The 19,397-nt window shown below is 45.2% G+C and overlaps 1 protein-coding gene across 1 annotated transcript in view; it reads right to left on the minus strand.

The window, feature by feature from the left end:
* LOC140723176 (uncharacterized) overlaps positions 1-19,397 on the minus strand; it is a 68,386-nt gene that overhangs the window by 37,687 nt on the left and 11,302 nt on the right. Inside the window, exon 2 of the mRNA XM_073037788.1 lies at positions 12,520-12,676. Coding sequence (XP_072893889.1) covers positions 12,520-12,581 — 62 coding nt within the window. The 5' untranslated portion in view covers positions 12,582-12,676. The remainder of the gene's footprint in view (positions 1-12,519; positions 12,677-19,397) is intronic.

The following is a 19,397-nucleotide window of genomic DNA, read 5'->3' on the forward strand; positions in this document are numbered from 1 at the left end:
GTGTGGATGGCTGTAAGGGCTTCTACCGTGGTGCTGAAGACAATGTCTTTATTAAATAGAAAGTGATCTGTGGGTGCTGATGCCCAGTTTGTGGAGCAGGGCCACCACACCAGAGACTGAAAACCAGCCTGGGAGAACAGTCGCTAACTCACTGCACTGATGGCGCTGGGCTTTCTCCCCAAAGAGCTTGCTCAGTGAAGAGGGAAAAGTTTGTTCGAATTGTGCGCGACGTTTTTGCAGATGTACCGAGTGTGTTGTGGACAGCGTTAGTCTCGGAGAGGGCAGTGAAGCTTACTTAGGGAGGGGTACTTCTCTGTCCTCTGGAGTAGATATTAACAATTAGAATCAGAATCACACAAAATGCTTGAGGAACTCAGCAGGCCAGGCAGAATCTATGAAAAAAAAATGTACAGTCGTAGTTTCGGGACGAAACACTACTCTAAGACTGGAGAAAAAGCAAAAGCTGAGGCATCGACATAAAACGTGGTGTGGAGGAATTGAGAGAATGGGATGGTGTTTTACAAGTAGCAGTGTCAGACGAGGTATAGAACAAGTACGAACGTAGAACGCCATCCCCTTCTCGCAGTTCCTCCGTCTTCCACAACCAAGCACACCTCTCCCTATCTTCTTATCCACGTTCTGCTCTCCATACGGATCTCCCAGTGTGCGACTTTCTTATCCTTACAAGCAGAAGTGCCACAGATCCTTACCTAAACAGTCCTTCCATGTGAGCCAACACTTCCCCTGTGAGTCTGTTGCGGTCACTTATTGTGCCCGTTGCTCCCGGTGTGGCCTGCTGTATATCGATGAGACTCGACGTAGATTGGGAGACCGCTTCGCCATGCATCTACTATCCATCTGCCAGAACCAGCGGGATCTTGCAGTGGCCACCGACTTTAATTCCAATTCCCATTCCCATTCTGATTTGTCCATCCATGGCCTCCTCCACTGTCGTGACGAGGCCGTACTCAGGTTTGAAGAACAACACCTTATATTCCATTTGTATATCCTGCAACCTGATGGCATGAACATCGTTGACTAAACCTTCCAGCAATGTGCCCAGGCCCTTTCCCCTTTTTCTCCAATTCCCATCGCCTTTCCCCTCTCTCACTTCATTTCCTTGTCCGCCCGTCGCCTCCCTCTGGTGTTCCCCCCACCTTTTATTCTTCTTTCTACCATGGCCTCCATCCTCTTTCACCAATCAACTTCCCATCTATTTACTTCATCACTCCCCCTCCAGGATTCACCTATCACACGGTGTTTCTATCTCCCCTCCACCCAACTTTATATTCTACTCCTCAGGTTTCTGTTTTCCAGTCCTGCCGAAGTGTTTCATTCGGAAAACTCCAGTGTATTTGTTTCCATAGATGCTACCTAGATGGGAAATATAAAGGTTTGCGTGTGTTGGAGAGCATTACTGGAAGTTTCAAAGATCACTGTTCATGTCATCGGGTTGGAGGCGAGCCAATCAGAACATCAGGCGCTCTTTCTCCATCCTAAGTGTGGCTTCATCACGACAGAGTGGAGATCAGGGATGGACATACCTCAATGGGAATGGAAGTGGAAGACCACTAGAATGAAAAGCCTCACCCTGAGAGCATATGCGGCGGCGACCGAGGACTTGAGAGCAGGGGATGGCGTTTTAACATGCAGCAGGGTTGAACAAGTTATAGTTACTCTCGCCCTCCGCCCCTTTCCATACGGATCGTATATTCGTCTCTGCCCACCGGTCTTCCTCCTGGCAAACGGAGCAGTTGCTACACCTGCCCCTACACCTTCCCCCCCCCCCTCCTCACTGACATTCGGTGGTCCCGGTTTGGCCTGTTGTATATTAACCAAACTCGACATACATTGGGAGACGGATTTGCCAAGCATCTACGTTCCGTCCGCCAGAACAAGCGGGGTCGGAAACTGGCCACTGAGTTTAATTCCATTTCTCATTCCCATTCTGATATGTCCATCCATGGCCACCTCAACTGTCATGAGGAGGCCACGCTGAGGTTGGAAAACAACACCTTATATTCCGGTTGATTAGATGCAACCTTACACCACGAGAATCGAGGTATCAATCTTCCTGTAATTTGCCACGCACCCTCTCCCTTTCACCATTTCCCATCCCCTTGAACCCCTCTCACTTTAGCGGTGAAAGGGAAACTAATTTCGATTAAGTACATTTCATTAGAACTGAGGAGAGAGAGAAAAGTAAGTTGGTCTGGGCAGAGAAGTTGGGAAGGCGCTGTAGTCACCAAATAAATATCCCAGTTCGGGTGAGATTTGAGCACTCCATGTGGTAGATAATTTGCTTTATCTGATGTACGAGGTAGAGTGGAAAGATTGTTTTAAGCACTGTACCAAACACTCCGCACCTTCTGTCCGACCACCCGATCCCTCTATCCGCCCTTAAACCTTGCAAATCCTCCTCGGCAGATTTCACCCAGTCACTCTTCCTCTCCCGCCTTATCTCTAGGAACCCTCCTTCCCTTTCTCTCTAAGAGAGTTCCGTGCAGGTTTTCTGACTTTTTCTGGAATGGAGGAGGCTGGCTGGGGTGTTCTAACCGTTGGAGGGCATGGATAGTTCACACAGTGGGAACGTTATCCCATGTTGCAGATGTGTTTCAAAAGTACACCATACAGATTTAAGAAGCGGGGTGAGAGGTTCACAGGTTCACTAGCCGTAGGGCTAGCTGTGGTGGTGCTGGGGTTTCTGGAGCCGGATTGCGGTGCCCTGGTGCGGGAGGGTGGATATACTCTTGCCTGCAATCCCTAATATCATGATGAACAAAAGAAAATTGTGGCTTTTTTAACAATATACGAAATCAATACGAATTGACCCAATGGGCCGAAGGGCTGCCTGCTGTATGACCCTTTCAATGACCCTATGCTGATGGTAAATATTGGGTAGTGACTGCTTCTGTTTACACAGGGTGATTATGCTGCCCATGTTTCTGGCCTTCGAAGCTGGCTTTTCCTTCTGCAGTCCCACATCTGCCGCTCAGTCCCGATCCCTACCTAGCCCAGCCTCCCTGCCCTGTACCACCTCCGACACGACCCTGCCTCGCCTCCCTCCTTCCATTCCGTCTTCCTGCACCAGCCTGCCTCCTCAACCCTGCTTCCCTGCACCAACTCGCATCTCCAATACACAGCGCTTAAACCCTGATTCTCCCTGCTACGTAGACCGGGGCCAGGACGACAACGGAATAGTCGGTTTACACAAATGTATTCAGCCACGTCAGTAACGGTAGACACTCGGCAACAGCCAATATAAGAGCGAATATACGAAGCGAGCTCCTTTCACAAAATATATTCACACCAAGTCAAACCAAGTCAAAGCAAGCGTACCTCCTGCACGTCAAAGGATTGGTTTCACCCGCATGGGCACTCACCACATCATCACAATCGATATGATGTAGTACTCTATCCAGTCTCACCACTTATCAGCCAGGCTCCATCAACACATTATCAGCCCATTTCCTTCTGGCTTCGTACTCATTTCTGTGCTAATACTCAGCCCATCTTAGCAACTTTCTACACCCAGCGCAACTCCCCTTTCATACCTACTCTCGAGACCATCCAGCAGGCCTTCCATTCCTACTCACCAATCTTATCCCCTAGCCCACCTTCGGCGTTTCTCTCTCCAGGACCCTCTCCTCACGATTGCTCTATGTACAATGTCCATGTTTCTTACAGGCATTGCTTACATCATTGTGTTCTGCATCGCTACCCTTCACGACTGAATACCAGCCCGATGACCCTCTACAAACGTGGCTCAGTATAAATGTTCAATTGGACTGTTCCCTTTGCGTTTTTGGCCCGGCATATTGATTAGGGAGAAACCGGAAATAATAAGTGCGGATCGGATAGGGGGAGTTTCTGAAACGAAGCATGTTTGGGGAAGGACACTGGCCCAAAAAGACGGGACGGGAGAAGGGAGGCGATGGAGACGGCCGGTTATGGGATGGGGCAGGCCAGGGCAGTGAATAAGAAATTACTTCTTTCTGACGTTCTGTGACTACAGTTCCACTGCAGAGACGCTAAGTGTGATGGTTTACCAAAGTGTTGACTTGCTGTACTGGGTCTGCGCTTATCCACAGCCTCTATATACGGAGAAATGACAGAGGCTACGGCTATGCAGAACTCTCAGTGCAGGGGGACAAAGACAACTCATGATTCTTAATACAGCTGCCGCAAGTGTCCCATCATCGAATGGAGCTACCTGTGCAAACCAAAGCTCATTATTTAACTGGGACACAACATCAATATCACAAACATGAGTGGATCCAGACAGCAGCTGAAACTGCCACCTACTTTGCCTACTGTGAGGACAGGATGTGAGACCCCTCACCGTTCTCCACAAAGCTTCCAAATTAACCAGAATCACTTCAGCAAATAAGAGAAGGCATCAGCATCGTTAGAGTCCTAGGTTGGTCGTCATTGCTTTTCCGCGGTTACACGGAGCTGCACCTGTTCTGTTGTTCCGGTAAAGACACTGAGTGAGTGTTATTGGAGTAGAGTCCAGGGTAGAACTGTCCATCCACAGGTCGGATCCAGTGGTAAGAGGTGAGGAACCGACCTCATGTTACAACCCTCCGTAGAGCAATGACTACTGCAAAACTGTGCGCTCATGTAGACTCACGGTGAAGAATGACCCCGGCACGTTCGACCGCACAAGAGACGATGGCGCAGGTTCCCCGTGCATTTGAAACTAAACCAAGGCTTTTTCCCGACGGTACTCAATGCTTGCTCGGGTTTGGACTTTCTTTGAACACGGTCTGTAATTGACTGAATCAGAGAAACATAAGGTTTCAGATCAGAAACAACCAAACAATTTATACCTTAACAAACCTTCCTGGACGATTTGAAATTAAACGCTACTTCACTAGTAAAGCTAAAACAATTAAAACAATATAACCAATGTATCACAATGCCATTAGTTTCAATATAATTATGGAGAAGGATAGGTCTGGACCAAGGGTTGAGATTTTTGATTGGAGATAGGCTAACTTTGACGATTTAGAAGGAGTGGATTGGGACAATTTGTTTTATGGGAAGGATGTAATAGAGAAATGGAGGTCATTTAAAGGTAAAAATTTGAGGGTACAGATTCTTTATGTTCCTGTTAGGTTGAAAGGAAAGGTTAAAGCTTTGAGAGAGCCATGGTTTTCAAGGGATATTGGAAACCTGGTTCGGAAAATGAGAAAGATCTACAATAAATATAGGCAGCATGGAGTAAATGAGGTGCTCGAGGAATATAAAGAAAGTAAAAAGAATATTAAGAAAGACATTAGAAAAGCGAAAAGAAGGTATGAGGTTGCTTTGGCAAGTAAGGTGAAAATAAATCCAAAAGGTTTCTACAGTTATATTAATAGCAAAAGGATAGTTCAGGATAAAAGTGGTCCCTTAGAGAATCAAAGTGGACAGCTATGTGTGGAGCCAAAAGAGATGGGGGAGTTTTTGAACAAATTCTTTTCTTTGGTATTCACTAAGGAGAAGGATATTGAATTGTGTACGATAAGGGAAACAAGTATGGTAGTTATGGAAACTATGATGATTAAAGAAGAGGAAGTACTGGCGCTTCTAAAGAATATAGAAGTGGATAGATCTCCGGATCCTGACAGGATATTCCCTAGGATCTTAAGGGAAGTTAGTGTAGAAACAGCAGGGGCTCGGAGGGAAATATTTCAAATATCATTAGAAACGGGGATGGTGCCGGAGGATTGGCGAATTGCTCATGTGGTCCTATTGTTTAAAAAGGGTTCTAAGATTAAACCTAGCAATAATCGGCCTGTAATTTTGATGGCAGTGGTGGGTAAAAAAATGGAAAGTATTCTTGGAAACGGAATATATAATTATCTGGATAGACAGTGACTGATTAGGAACAGTCAACATGGATTTGCGTGAGGAAGGGCATGTTTGACAAATCCTATTGAATTTTTTGAAGTGGTTACCAGGAAAGTTGACGACGGTAAAGCAGTGGATGTTGTCTATATGGACTTCAGTAAGGCCTTTGACAAGGTTCCACATGGAAGGATAGTTAGGAAGGTTCAATCGTTAGTTATTAATATTGAATTTGTAAAATGGATTCAACAGTGGCTAGATTGGAGATTCCAGAGAGCAGTGGTGGATAACTGTTTGTCAGGTTGGAGGCCAGTGACAAGTGTTGTGCCTCAGGGATCTGTACTGGGTCCAATGTTGTTTTTCATATAAATTAGTGATCTGGATGATGGGGTGGTAAATTGGATTAGTAAGCATGCAGGAGACACTAAGATATGTGGCGTTGTGGATAGTGAAGTAGGTTTTCAAACCTTGCAGAGAGATTTAGGCCAGTTAGAAGAGTGGGCTGACAGATGGCAGATGGAGTTTAATGTTGATCAGTGTAAGGTGCTACATTTTGGTAGGACTATTCAAAATAGGACGGACATGGTAAATGGTAAGGCACTGATGAATGCAGTAGAACAGAGTGATCCAGGAATAATGGTGCATAGTTCCCTGAATGTGGAATCTCATGTGGATAGGGTGGTGAAGAAAGCGTTGGGTATGCTGGACTTTATGAATCAGAGCACTGAGTATAGAATTTGTGATGTAATGTTAAAATTGTCCAAGGCATTGGTGAGGACAAATTTGGAGTATTGTGTACAGTTCTGGTCACCGAACTAAAGGAAAAAAGTCAACAAATTGAGAGAGTACAGAGGAGATTTAGTAGAATGTTACCTGGGTTTCTGCACCTAAGTTACAGAGAAGAACAAGTTAGTTCTTTATTCTTTGGAGCGTAGAAGGTTGAGGGGGGACTTGATAGAGGTATTTAAAATTATGTGGGGTAAAGATAGATAGAGTTGACGTGGGTAGGCTTTTTTCATTGAGAGAAGGGGAGATTCAAGCAAGAGGACATGGTTTGAGAGTTAGGGTGCAAACGTTTAGGCGTAACACAACGGGGGACTTCTTTACTCAGAGAGTGGTAGCTGTGTGGAACGAGCTTCTAGTAGAAGTGGTAGAGGCAGATTTTAATTACGTCATTTAAAAAAATGGATAGGTATATGGACAGGAAAGGAATGGAGGGTTATGCGCTGAGTGCAAGTCGGTGGGACTAGGTGAGAGTAGGCTTTCGACATGGGCTAGGAGGGCCGAGATGGCCTGTTTCCATGCTCTAATTGTTATAAGATTCTATGGTTATATCGAATTAACGTCTTCATTTGACAAGATATTTTGACTCGACATCAATCTGGAAAATTTACAAAGAAAGATAAGACGTCACAGGTCAAACTTTCTAAAAAAAAAACACACTCCAGCACAGTTAGATTAACATTACCGAGGACCGAAGGGGGAAGAATAAACAATAACATGAAACCCCGCTGGTTTCCCTGGCTGAGTAAGTCTAGGTTAATATACACTTTGGTCTGGCCTAACCCGTGATATTGAAAGGGCTCTGCCAACGCAAACCCCGTTTTGTGTGGATGCTATGCACTTTGCTGCCCTTTACAAAGTCAGTGCCAAGGAATAATCGCACGCGACATAAGATAAAAGGATTTAAATTTATGAATCTTAACTGAAGGTTTAGAAAAGAAAATAAGGATAGCAAAAAACAAAAGAGGCCCAGTATAATTAAACTTAACTTTTGCAAGAGGCATATTAACCTATCCTCTGTGAACTACGAACCCTTGCTCCATCTAATCACGGTTACTCCTGACAAAAGATCCAGTTCACATTAGAAAACTCCCGTTATCGCTAACCATAATTCAAACCCAGCTGCTACAGGAGGTTGCTACAGGAAGCTGATACATTACTTTAGCAGTGGAACCTTTCCCAGGGTGTTACATACTGAGAGGTTAGGTAACCCTTCTAATAATGTAATTTCATCAAATAAAGCAGAATTCATAGCCTATGTGAGCATATGCATTCTGACAAGAAGCACACGCCATTATACCTAAAGGAAAGAACAACCCAGAGAGCTTATGAAATAATCACTACAGGAGAAGAAGTTAACAAATGTGGGAACATGAACGTCTCTGGAACAATGCCCTGTCATCTGAGCAGACTAGATGTCTACAAGGAAGCTTCGAAAGCCTGGCGCAGATCGGGAGACCTCATCCCAGAAACAAAGGGATCCCCGGTAGCATTACAGGGCCACCTGATGAATACAGAAATATCAAAAATACAGTATAAACGACCGAGAAATATGTCAGAAACTCGAGAGTGTCAAGGACAATGTGTGTGAAGTTGCTATTGGAAGGGAGAATGTTCTTTGGATATCGAAGTCTGAATTTTGAAAAGTCTCCTGGACAAGATATAATGCCCTCCAGGGTCCTAATATGTGGAGCACGTGATTATGGAAGCAACAATAGTCATCTTTCATGTGTCATTTGATTCCGGCATGCTTCCGGAGAAATGGAAGATTGCAAATGTCACTCACAGCTTCATGAAGCGAGAGAGCCAGAAGAAAGGACAGGACAATTAGGCTGATCTCAGTGTCTAAGAAGATGTTTAACTCGATTATTAGAGTCAACATTATTTCTGACAAATGTGAGCATTTTTTTTTTATTTTCTCAGGGATCGGTTTTGCTTGACAAAACTACTGGAATTCCTTGAGAGATTATCAAACAGAATAGACAATGTAGAATCGGTAGCTGGTGTGCACTTGGATTTTTAGAAGACCTCTGATAGGGCATCAGACATGAGGCTGCTTAAAAAGTAAAGATCCACGGTATTGCATGACCGATGCTAGCATAGAGAAAGCAATGACTGTTTTGCAGGAAGGAAAGAGTGAGAATAAGAGAGCCTTTTCTGGTAGGTTGTCGGTGACTAGTGGTGTTCCACAGCGGTCTGTGTTGGGTCCGCCTACGTTATAAGTAAGAACTATCTGTGAATTTGGAATAGATGGCTTTGTGACAAAGTCTTCAGATGATGCGAAGATACGTAGAGGGGTAGATAGTTTTTAGAAAGTAGACAGTCTCCATAATGAATTGAACGGATATGGAGAATGGCAAAGAGGTAGCTAATTGAATGCAGTGTCTTCCCCTGTATGGCCATGCATTTTGTTAGATTAAATAAAGGCATAGAATATTTTCTTAATGGAGTGAAAACAAAATAAAAAAAAAATCTGAGGTGCAAGGTGACTTTTGCGATCTCTGCAGAATCCCCTAAACGTTTATTGGCAGGTTGAGTCAGTGCTGTGAAATGTCAATGCGATGTTAGCATTCATTTCAAGAGGAATAGAATATAAAAGCAAGAAGTAAGGCTGAATGAAACTGTTTAAAGCGCTGGGCAGGCCAATTTTGGAGTACTGTGAGCCATCTGGTCCCACTAAGAAGGGATGTGTTAACATCGGAGAAGATGAGTGCAATATCAATTGACGAATAAGGGAACATATTTTAATCATTTTTGATAGATTGAAATGCAGGAAGAACTCAGAAGATCAAGCAGCAACTGTGGAAAAGAGAGCAATCGATGTTTAGGGCCGCGGAGAGAAGGCAGCTCTGATCGCCTGGAATGGTGGCCACATTCTTGGAGCAGATGCTGATGAGATGAAGGAAAGGGGAAAAGTGAAAAGCATTTTTACAGGAAACTGCGAAGGAAGAGGTATGGACCAGATAACTGTTGGAGCCGGTTGTTTCTCATGAAGAGGGTCGACAATTTGTTTCCTTTGATTGAGACAAAGAAATCGAGCAAGGTAAGGCAGTTTGTTAAAACGGACCAAGTGTACTTAAGGTCAGTGTGGATGTTGGTGGCCAATGTGATGAAATTCACGGCCTCAGAGCAGGTGCCTGAAACAGCATCGATGCAGTCATCAATGTCATAAGGGGACAGGCAGCTGGACACAAGTGCAGGACGCAGACACTTAAGTACTAGGGGCAGGATGGGAACAACTAAACGATAGACAAGATGTGGGGACCATGGTGTGCGTGAGGGACATGGCGTTCAAGGCGATTCTGGGGTTCCAGGAGAGGCTTAGAGTTCAGGCAAGGCAGGATCCCGGAGTTCAGAGGAGGTTTTTGGAGGTCCAGCAGGATCTAGGAGTTACGGCAGGATCTTGGAGTTCTCTGGGGGAGTCGCATAACTTCTGGGCAGGGCCCAGACCTCCGAGGAAGGAACACGGGGGCCTACGCAGTTTGCAGGGCACCTGGGTAGGTTGCGGAGCACAACGCGACGGCAGCAAGGGTAGGAAGGGGCAGAGTCCCCAGTCGGGCAACGGCAGACCAGCCAAGCTTGCCCAACGGAGGCAAGGGATAGAAAGGAAACTTCCTCCAGGGTGATTGCCAGACTTACTTGAAAAAATTGTCTTTATCGATGGTACTCCAAGCCAGGCAAACTGGAGGAATAGGATAAGCAGGACAACCAGGGGTGAGCAGGATAAGCAGGACAACCAGGGGTAAGCAGGATAGTCAAGACAACCCCCAACTCCACGCTGTCCCAGAGGCCCCTCTATACACCACCAGCCGATGGGCATCAAGAGCGCCACCTTGAGCCCCAACAAGCCGAGGTGATCCACAGGTGTGACTAATTAGGCTCAGGGGTGAAAGGCGGACGGCTACAAGACCCGGAGTCTGCAGCCCGGACCAAGAACCGGAACACCGGCTCGGGACCAGAGCATAACACATCAATGTTCTGGAGGAACAAGATATGGAACATTTCTGGCGAAGGCCTGGAATAGGGACGTAGCCAATGGCCAACACACTAGATTAGATAATGCGGACGGAGCCAAAGGAAACATTGTTGAGGGCGAGGACCAATTCTAACAGACAGAAGAAAGTGGTAGTGGATCGGGGGTAGAAGTGTATTGGGAATGATCATTCATGGTGCAAATGAGGCAATCGTGGCCAGGGAGTTGAATGTTAGAGAGAAGATCGCGAGCATGAGAAGTTTCACCGATACAGATTGGAAGGAACTGACCGGGGAAGACAGAATCGAGTCGAGCTATGAGCATAAGAGTGCAGTGGGTCAGGAGCAGACAGAGATAATATGCCTGCCCAGCACAGTCGGGATTGTGGATCTTGGGTATTGGGATAAGGTAAGCAGTTGTGGGCGAAGGATCCGTGAGTGGATGGGAGATCTCCAGAACTGATGAGGTCAGTAATGGTGTCAGAGACAGTTTTATGTAGTTCTGGAGTGGGGTCCTCCTCATGTGGTAGGGATAAGCAGATGCTGGATTTCACAAGTTCACTCGGAAACAGTCCAACAGCACATCCTTTGTCTGGGGGTTTGATTGTAAATTTGGGATACGCACAGAGAGAGCGGAGTTCAGTCGGTAAGGTTTGAGGAGGAATGAGCTGTGCCAGTGTGGATGATTGATGTCTCGTCGGGAATTCCGGATTAAAACATCCAGAGCAGGGCAGCAAACCAGAGCGATATGTCGAAGGAGGAGGTTTGCGGAAGGAAGAAGGGGACATCAGTGCGTCGAGTGGGAAGGGAAACGCATTGTATTTTTATTTTACTGTTAACACTGCTTTAGACAATTTGGACTTTGTCTGATAAAAATGACTCTGCCTTCTTAGGCTCAAATTGTACAATCAAATAAATACATAAAACAAAGTAGTTTGCATCATTTTTCTAAATGATTTTACATCAGAAATCAGAAATAATGTACAGTCGACGTTCTGGGCGAGGAACTTGGTTCTCGGCCTGTAGGAAGGGTCTCTGCATGTTTGAGGATTTTCTTTTTAATCCAACAGACGTCCACTAAGAAAGCCATACAAATCCAAAAGAATAAACATGAGGGCAAACTGGCCAATAATATAAAGTGGAATGCTAAAAGTTTGTTTTTCAGTTATATAAAGAGTAAAAGGGCGGTGAGAGTTGAAACTGGACTACCGGAAATAATGCTGGTGAAGTAGTAATGGGGGATAAAGAAATGGCACATGAAGCTCATGAGTACTTTACATCAGCTCTCCCTGTGAAAGACTTTAACAGTGTTCCTGAAGACCGTGAGTGCCAGGGAGCATGAGTGAGTGCCTTTTCTATTATAAAGGAAAAAGCGCCTAAGAAACGCTAAGGTCTTAAATAGGACAAGTGGACCATATGGCCAACATCCCACAGTTCTGAAAGAGGTTGCTGAAGAGACAGCAGATGCAGTGGTTATCATTTTTCAAGAATCACTAGATTCTGTTATGGTTCCGGAGGAATGTCAAATTGCAAATGTCTCTGCACTCTTTAAAAAGGGAGGAAAACAAATAAAGAAGGAAATTATAGGCCCGTTAGGCTAACCTGCCTGAAAAATCTGACAGGGTTCCTCGAGGACTAACAATTAGCATGGAAAAAATGAAGGGAGGTGGATGTCTTTGGCTCAAATGTAACCCTTGGGCTCGCCCAGCTCCTGTTCGTCTAGGGGAGTCGGCCTTCAGCCCCACCAAACTGGGTAATCACGTTGTGTGGATGTTGTGCAATGTAACCCCAGCTACAAACCCACAACGCAAAATACCAGATAGTACACCATATGCAATTAAATGATAGAACGTTGTGAATCTTAATCTGAATATAGTACTGAAAATTAAAAAAGTGTCCAAGTCAAGTCAAAGTCACGTTTGAGCTCACTCAGTAGTCATTCTTCCACCATCGGTCTCCTCCGAGCGTCGCCGAACGTCGGACTTCCACATCCCAGTCCACTCCACCTGGTTGTCTACCCGCTCTCTTCACTCGCGTTTCCCTCTTCATCTCTCCTCGACAAAAAACCACGAAGACAATGTCCTTCCTGATACACAAGACAAAGCAACAATCTCCGATGGGCTAACAGGCATAACCCAAACATTGCTGCTACAGAGAAACAATTATCTCAGCAGGGAACATTACTGAGAAGCCATTACTTTTGCCTTAGCAGTGAAACATTTCAAAGAAGCCATTACATAGAAAGATAGAAAGCCTATGGCACAATACAGGCCCTTCAGCCTAAAACGCTGCACTGAACATGTCCTTACCTTAGAATCTACCTAGGGTTACCCATTGCCCTCTAATTTTCTAAGCTCCATATACCTATCCAGAAGTCTCTTAAACGACGCTATCGTTTTCGCCTCCACGATCGTCGTCGACTGCCCATTCCGCGAACTCACCTTCACTGTGTAAATAAACGTACACCTGGCATCTCCTCTGTACCTAACTCCAAACACATTACAACTGTGCCCTCTCGTGTTAGCCATTTCAGCCCTGGGAAAAAGCCTTGGCTATCCACACAATAAATGCCCTTCATCATCTTATACACCTCTATCAGATCACCTCTCATCCTCCGTCCCTCCAAGGAGAAAAGGCCAAGTTCACTCAAACAATTCTCATAAGGCATGCCCTCCAATTCAGGTGACATCCCTGTACAGCTCCTCTGCACCCTTTCTATGGTTTCCACATCCTTCCTGCAGTGAGTCTATCAGAACTGAGCACAGTACTCCAAGTGGAGTTTGAACAGGTTCCTATATAGCTGCAGCATTACCTCTCGGCTACTAAACTTAATCCCACGATTGATGAAGGCCAATACACAGTCTGCCTTCTTAACCACAGAGTAAACCTGTGCAGCAGCTTTGCGTGCCCTATGGACTCGGACCCCAAGATCTCTCTGATCCTCCACACTGCCAAGAATCTTACGATTAATACTATATACTGCCATCCTATTTGATCTACCAAAATGAACCACCTCACACTTATCTGGGATGAACTCCATCTGTCATTTTGCAGCTCAGTTTTGCATCCTATCAATCTCCCACTGTAATCTTTGATGGCCCTCCAAACTATCCACAACACCACCAAACTTTGTGTTATCAGCAAATTTACTAACCCAACCCTCCACTTCCTCATCCAGATCATCTACAAAGATCATGAAGAGTAGTGGTCCCACAACAGATCCCTGAGACACACCACTGGTCACCGGCCTCCTTATAGAATGTGACCCACCTGCAACCACTCATTGCCTTCTGTGGGCAAGCCAACTCTGGATACACAACGCAATGTCCCCTTGGATCCTATGCATCCTTATTCTCTCAATAAGCCTTGCACGGGGTATCTTGCTGAAATCCATATACACTACATCTACTGCCTTGTTTTCATCAATGTCACATGGTCAAAAATTTCAGTCAGGTTCATAACGCATGACCTGCCTTTGACAAAGTCATGCTGACTCTTCCTAATCATATTATACGTCTCCAAGTATTCATGAATCCTGTCTACAAGGATGTTTTCTATCAACTTGCCAACCACTGAATGGAGACTCACTGGTCTATAATTTCCTCGTCTATCTCTACTCCCTTTCTTTAATAAAGGATCAACATTCACAACCCTCCAATCCTTTACTTGTATTTCCAGAAGGCATTTCACAAGGTGCCACGCATGAGGCCGCTTAACATGATAAAATCACATGGAAATACAGGGAAGATGCTGACATGGTTAGAGGGATGGCTGACAGGCAGGGGCAAGCGACTGGAATAAAGGGGGGCATTTCCTGGTTGTCTGCCAGTGACTAGTAGTGTTCTCCAGAGGCCAGTATTAGAAATCTACTTTTCATACTTTTGTCAATAATTTAGATAAAGAAATTGATGGCTTTGCAGCAACGTTGTCAGAAGTTATGAAGATAGTTGGAGGGGTATGTAGCTCTGAAGAAGCAATGGGATTACAGAAAGAAAGTGGGGCATCAAGGGAAATGATGAGAGGGCAGGTGTATGGGGTTGAATCGATCCGGGATCAGCCATTATGAAATTGCAGACGGACTTACTGGTTTGAATGGCTTAATTCTACTCCTTTGTCTAATGGTTTTATGGTCTAAGGATATAAAAATTTGTAAGAATGGGAAAAAATTGGCAGGTTGAATACAATGTTGAGAAATGAGCTGGTCGTAAAGAAGGCAGATGTTGGTATTCATTTCAAAGTGGAATATAATATAAAAACAGCGAGATTAGCTGAGTACTTATAAGCAACAGTCCGCACTGTTTGCACTTGGCATACTGTCAACTGTTTTGTGCCCTGTATCTCAGAAAGCATGCGCTCACATCGGGGGGAGTCCAGATTACGAAGATGATTCTGGGAAAGAAGGGTTAAGATGTAAGAGTGTTGGCTCTGTATGCACTTGAATTTAGAAGAATGCGAGTAGATTTTATTGAAACCTACCAAATGTTGAAAAGACTTGTTTAGGTGGATGTGGAGACGATGTTTCATATACAGAGTCTCCAGAAATTGCAGACACAACGTCAGATTTGAGAGGGATCACTTTCGAACAAAGTTAAGTAGGATATTGTTTTTCCAGAGAGTGGTGAATCTGCGGAATATGCCCTCGGCCACGGACAGGTGTGCAAGCCAAGTGAAATATTGAAAGCAAAAAAAAAAAGATAATTTCCTGATTCGTCAGGGCATCAAAGGTGATCTGGGATTAAACATAATTGATTGACGAAGCAGCTTTGATGGGCTGAATGGACTGTCTTAATGTACCATACAGTGACTGCCATTTCATTGCCAGCAAGCAGGGTGCAGCTCTCCGTAATCTCATAAATGGGAGGGTGATTGAATCACCGAGTTAGCAGATGCCTTGCCAGCTTTGCATATGTGATTCATGCTGAGTTGGAAGCTTTGAGCAGAATGGCCAGGTGCTTCAGAAACAGTCTTCCCAATAGGCAAAGTAGGTGGTGGCTTCAGCTGCTCTCTGGATCCACTAGTATAGATGCTACTGATGCAGTGTCTCCCGGTGAATTAATGAGCTTCTGTTTGCACAAGGTAGCTCCATTGGATGATGCAAAACCTGTGGCTGGAGACACTAAAATCATGAGTTGTTTTTCTTCTCATTTATATCAATATCCCGTGTCATCTCTCGGTATGTACAGGCGCCGGACAAGCACACACCTTGTAGAGCAAGGCGACACAGAGGGAATGCGGACCACTCATGTTCTTTGCAGTGAAACTGTGAACTCTGGAGATGAGAGCTCAGAGAAATTGTAATCATTAGGTATGAGAGACAAGAAATCATACTACATCTATTGTTCTTTTCCCCTTTCTCTCTGGGTTTTGTGCTTCACTGTATCTGTCTAATGCACACTGCAATATCTCGCTCTCAGCTCTTCCTCCCTTCTCTTTCCCACTGTCCCTCCAGCCTCTATTTCATCAATGCTCCCTCGCTTTTCCCTATTCTCTCTCTCTCTCTCTCCCCCCCTCTCGTTCTGTCTCTCTCTCACACATATCCCTCGGTATTCGTCTGTTAATATGGATATCTGTCGCGCTCTTTGCCCTCCACATCGCCTTCATGTCACCCACAGGAACACAGTATTTGACAAAACACTGTGCTGGAGATGTTGGTGAGGTTAAAAGCGGAGACTCGGTTAATGATTACACAACAGACAGTGGGATTAATTTAATTTCTGGAAAGGTGACAGGCTGAGAGTAGTGGGAAATCACAGCGGTGGCTGCTTAGTTCCCAGCGATGACAGCCATTGAACTGAGGGGGGGCACATGTCCAGTTCCCGTGGTACGGAGGGTGAGTGAAAAGTTTGTTTTGAATACCATACAAAACACGGTCCCCTTCCTGCACAGTCTCTCCCACCAGCTCTTTCCCCTCCACCTCCTTTACTCCCGATCAGCTTCTCCCCATTCCACACTCTTCCTCTTCCACTCCAGAACCTCTTTCGAGATCGTCCATTTCCCTTCTCTTTAAGGCAGACTGCTCAGGCTGGATTGATCCTTGTAGACCGGAATAGACGAACTGGGGTGTTCTGACCGATAGCAGGGGAGAAGTATGGATGGGTTACACAGTGCGAACGATCACCCTTGTAGCACAGTTCTCAATAGTACACAGGACAGATTGACGTGGCCGTGCAAGAGGTTCAGAGGGACTGTGAGCAATGTCACCCAGAGGTGGTGGTATGGTGGTGAGGGGTATTGGGACCAGGAATACGCTGTCATGGGGCGTAGACAGTGTATGTATGCAGTGATTCTGACTGTCCATCCCCATTATCCAGGTGAACATACAGAAACATTGGCATTGCCGCCTGCGGACGAAGTGTTTGTAAATAGAATGGTATTGTGTACTAGAATGGGCATGGTGGCCCGAAGGGGAGCTTGATCAACAACCTGTGAATTGCCCTATGCCTATGGCAAATATAGGGTAATGGCCGGCACAGCACAATTGTGTGTGCTTAACACTGCTCTAACTTCTCTAAGCCCATGACTATGTGGCTAGGGACATCTCAAATATCAACTGTAAACTGCTGTGAATGTAATCATTGTTGGCAGAATTTAGGTCTGTGAGGAAAGGGCGTACAGGAGCAAGATATACCAGTTAGTTGAGTGGTCCCACAACAACAACCTTGGACTCAGCTTCAGCATGACCAAAGAGCTGATTGTGGAGTTCAGGAAGGGCTGAAACAAAAGGGAGCAAAGTCAAACAGCATCGAGAGGTCAGGAGTGGAAAGAGCGAGCAATTTAAAGTTCTTGGGTGTCAATATCTCGGACGCCCTAACATGGACACAAAATATTATATAGGTATAAAGAATGCAATTCAGGGACTTTATTAGACTCCGAGTTTGAGGAGATTTGGGTTGTCAACTAAAATACTTGCTAACAACCACTGGACACTGTGGGGAGAAACTCACCTTTGTCAGGCTTTGCACGTATAGCGTGATACAACTGTGGTACCGCAAAGTCTATGAGGTTGGGATGGCTCGCTCGCCCACCCACAGCCCGGTTTGTGTGGATGCTGTGTGATTTTCTACCCCCGGCAATCGTCCTTTGGCAAGACATAACATTTCTCACACTGAATACAAATTATAAAGAAGTATATTTACGAATGTTAACTTAAGCACCTAGTTACCAAAGGAAGGGCTGGAAAAAAAATGACCTATTATACTTAAGCAGTCACCTGTGCACAGTGGAGATCAAATCATCCAGAAACATTTGTTTCCGCTTGAAATCCACGACAAACAAAAGGGCTCTACTTCCAGAGTATTGGTCCTTCCTCCTGAAGACATTCATTTGCATAAAGCACCTTGCGCAAGAGGGACGGCATCTTCATCCATCTTCCCTCCTGCATTCTCCCAGCTCCCACCAACAAAGAGCTGCCCTCACAGCATTCTGTAGAACCCTTATCAATTCTCCCATCCTGACTGGATGACACTACATTCTTAAGTTGTACAGTAAATCCCCTTATCTCAGATCAAACCCTACAAGCTTATAATAAAACAGACTTCTCTCACAAAATTGATAAACTGAAATGCTTACAGCATAGCAGACAGAATGTTAATCAGGGTGTTACACTTACATGACTTTATTTCTTAGAACAAGATTTTGATGATTGATAATTGCCACTTAATTGTACCTGTGTAAATTGTCAGATTGAGTTAACCTGCAGCAGTATCCGGCGATGTGCTGTACGGTGGGGGTGGGGGGGGGGGGTGCGGGTGGTGATTGATAAGTTCCGGGCCTGATGTAGAAAGAGTCAATTTTAGAGAACCGAACACATTTAATTTTCAACATAGTCCCGTCCTACATTTACATACTTTGCCCAGCAACCGTGGAGCATACGGATCTTGCACATCTGCAGGAGTGATTGATAGGTTTGTCGCCTAAGAAACATGGAACAATACAGCAGAATACAGGCCTTTCGGCCCACAATGCTGTGCCAACCCATAAACCCTGACTCCCATATAAACCACCACACACACACACACACATACACACACACACACACACACACACACACACACACACACACACACACACACACACACACATACACACACACACACATTAAATTCCTCCATGTACCTGTCTAGTAGTCTCTTAAATTTCACTAGAGTATCTGCCTCCACCATTGACTCAGGCAGTGCATTCCACGCACCAACCACTCTCTGTGTAAAAAGCCTTAATCTAATATCCCCCTTGAACTTTTCACCCCTTACCTGAATGCCATGTCCTCTTGAATTGAGTGGTGCCCTGGGGAAGAGGCGCTGGCTGTCCACTCTATTTATTCCTCTTAATATCTTGTGTACCTCTATCATGTCTCCTCTCATCCTCCATCTCTCCAGAGAGTAAAGCCCAGTCTCCCCTAATCTCTGATCATAATTACCCCTCGACTCTTAAACTTTATCCCTCAACTTATGAAAGCTAACACTGCATAAGCTTTCTTAACTACCCTATCTACCTGTGAGACAGCTTTCAGGGATCTGTGGACATGCACTCCAGATACCTCTGCTCCTCCAAACTCCCAGGAATCCTGCCCTTTCTTTTGTATTCTGCCTTGGAGTTTGGCTTTGCGAAGTGTACCACCACACACTTCTCTGGTTTGAACTCCATCTGCCACTTCTCAGCCCACTTCTGCATCCTATCAATGTCTCTCTGCAATCTTCGACAATCCTCTGCACTATCCACAACACCACCACCTTTGTGTATCTGAAACTTGTCAACCCACCCTTCTGCCCCAACATTCAGGTTGTTAATAAAAATCATTGTGGAACAAC

This window comes from Hemitrygon akajei, unplaced genomic scaffold (assembly GCF_048418815.1).
Source record: "Hemitrygon akajei unplaced genomic scaffold, sHemAka1.3 Scf000103, whole genome shotgun sequence".
NCBI lineage: Eukaryota > Metazoa > Chordata > Chondrichthyes > Myliobatiformes > Dasyatidae > Hemitrygon > Hemitrygon akajei.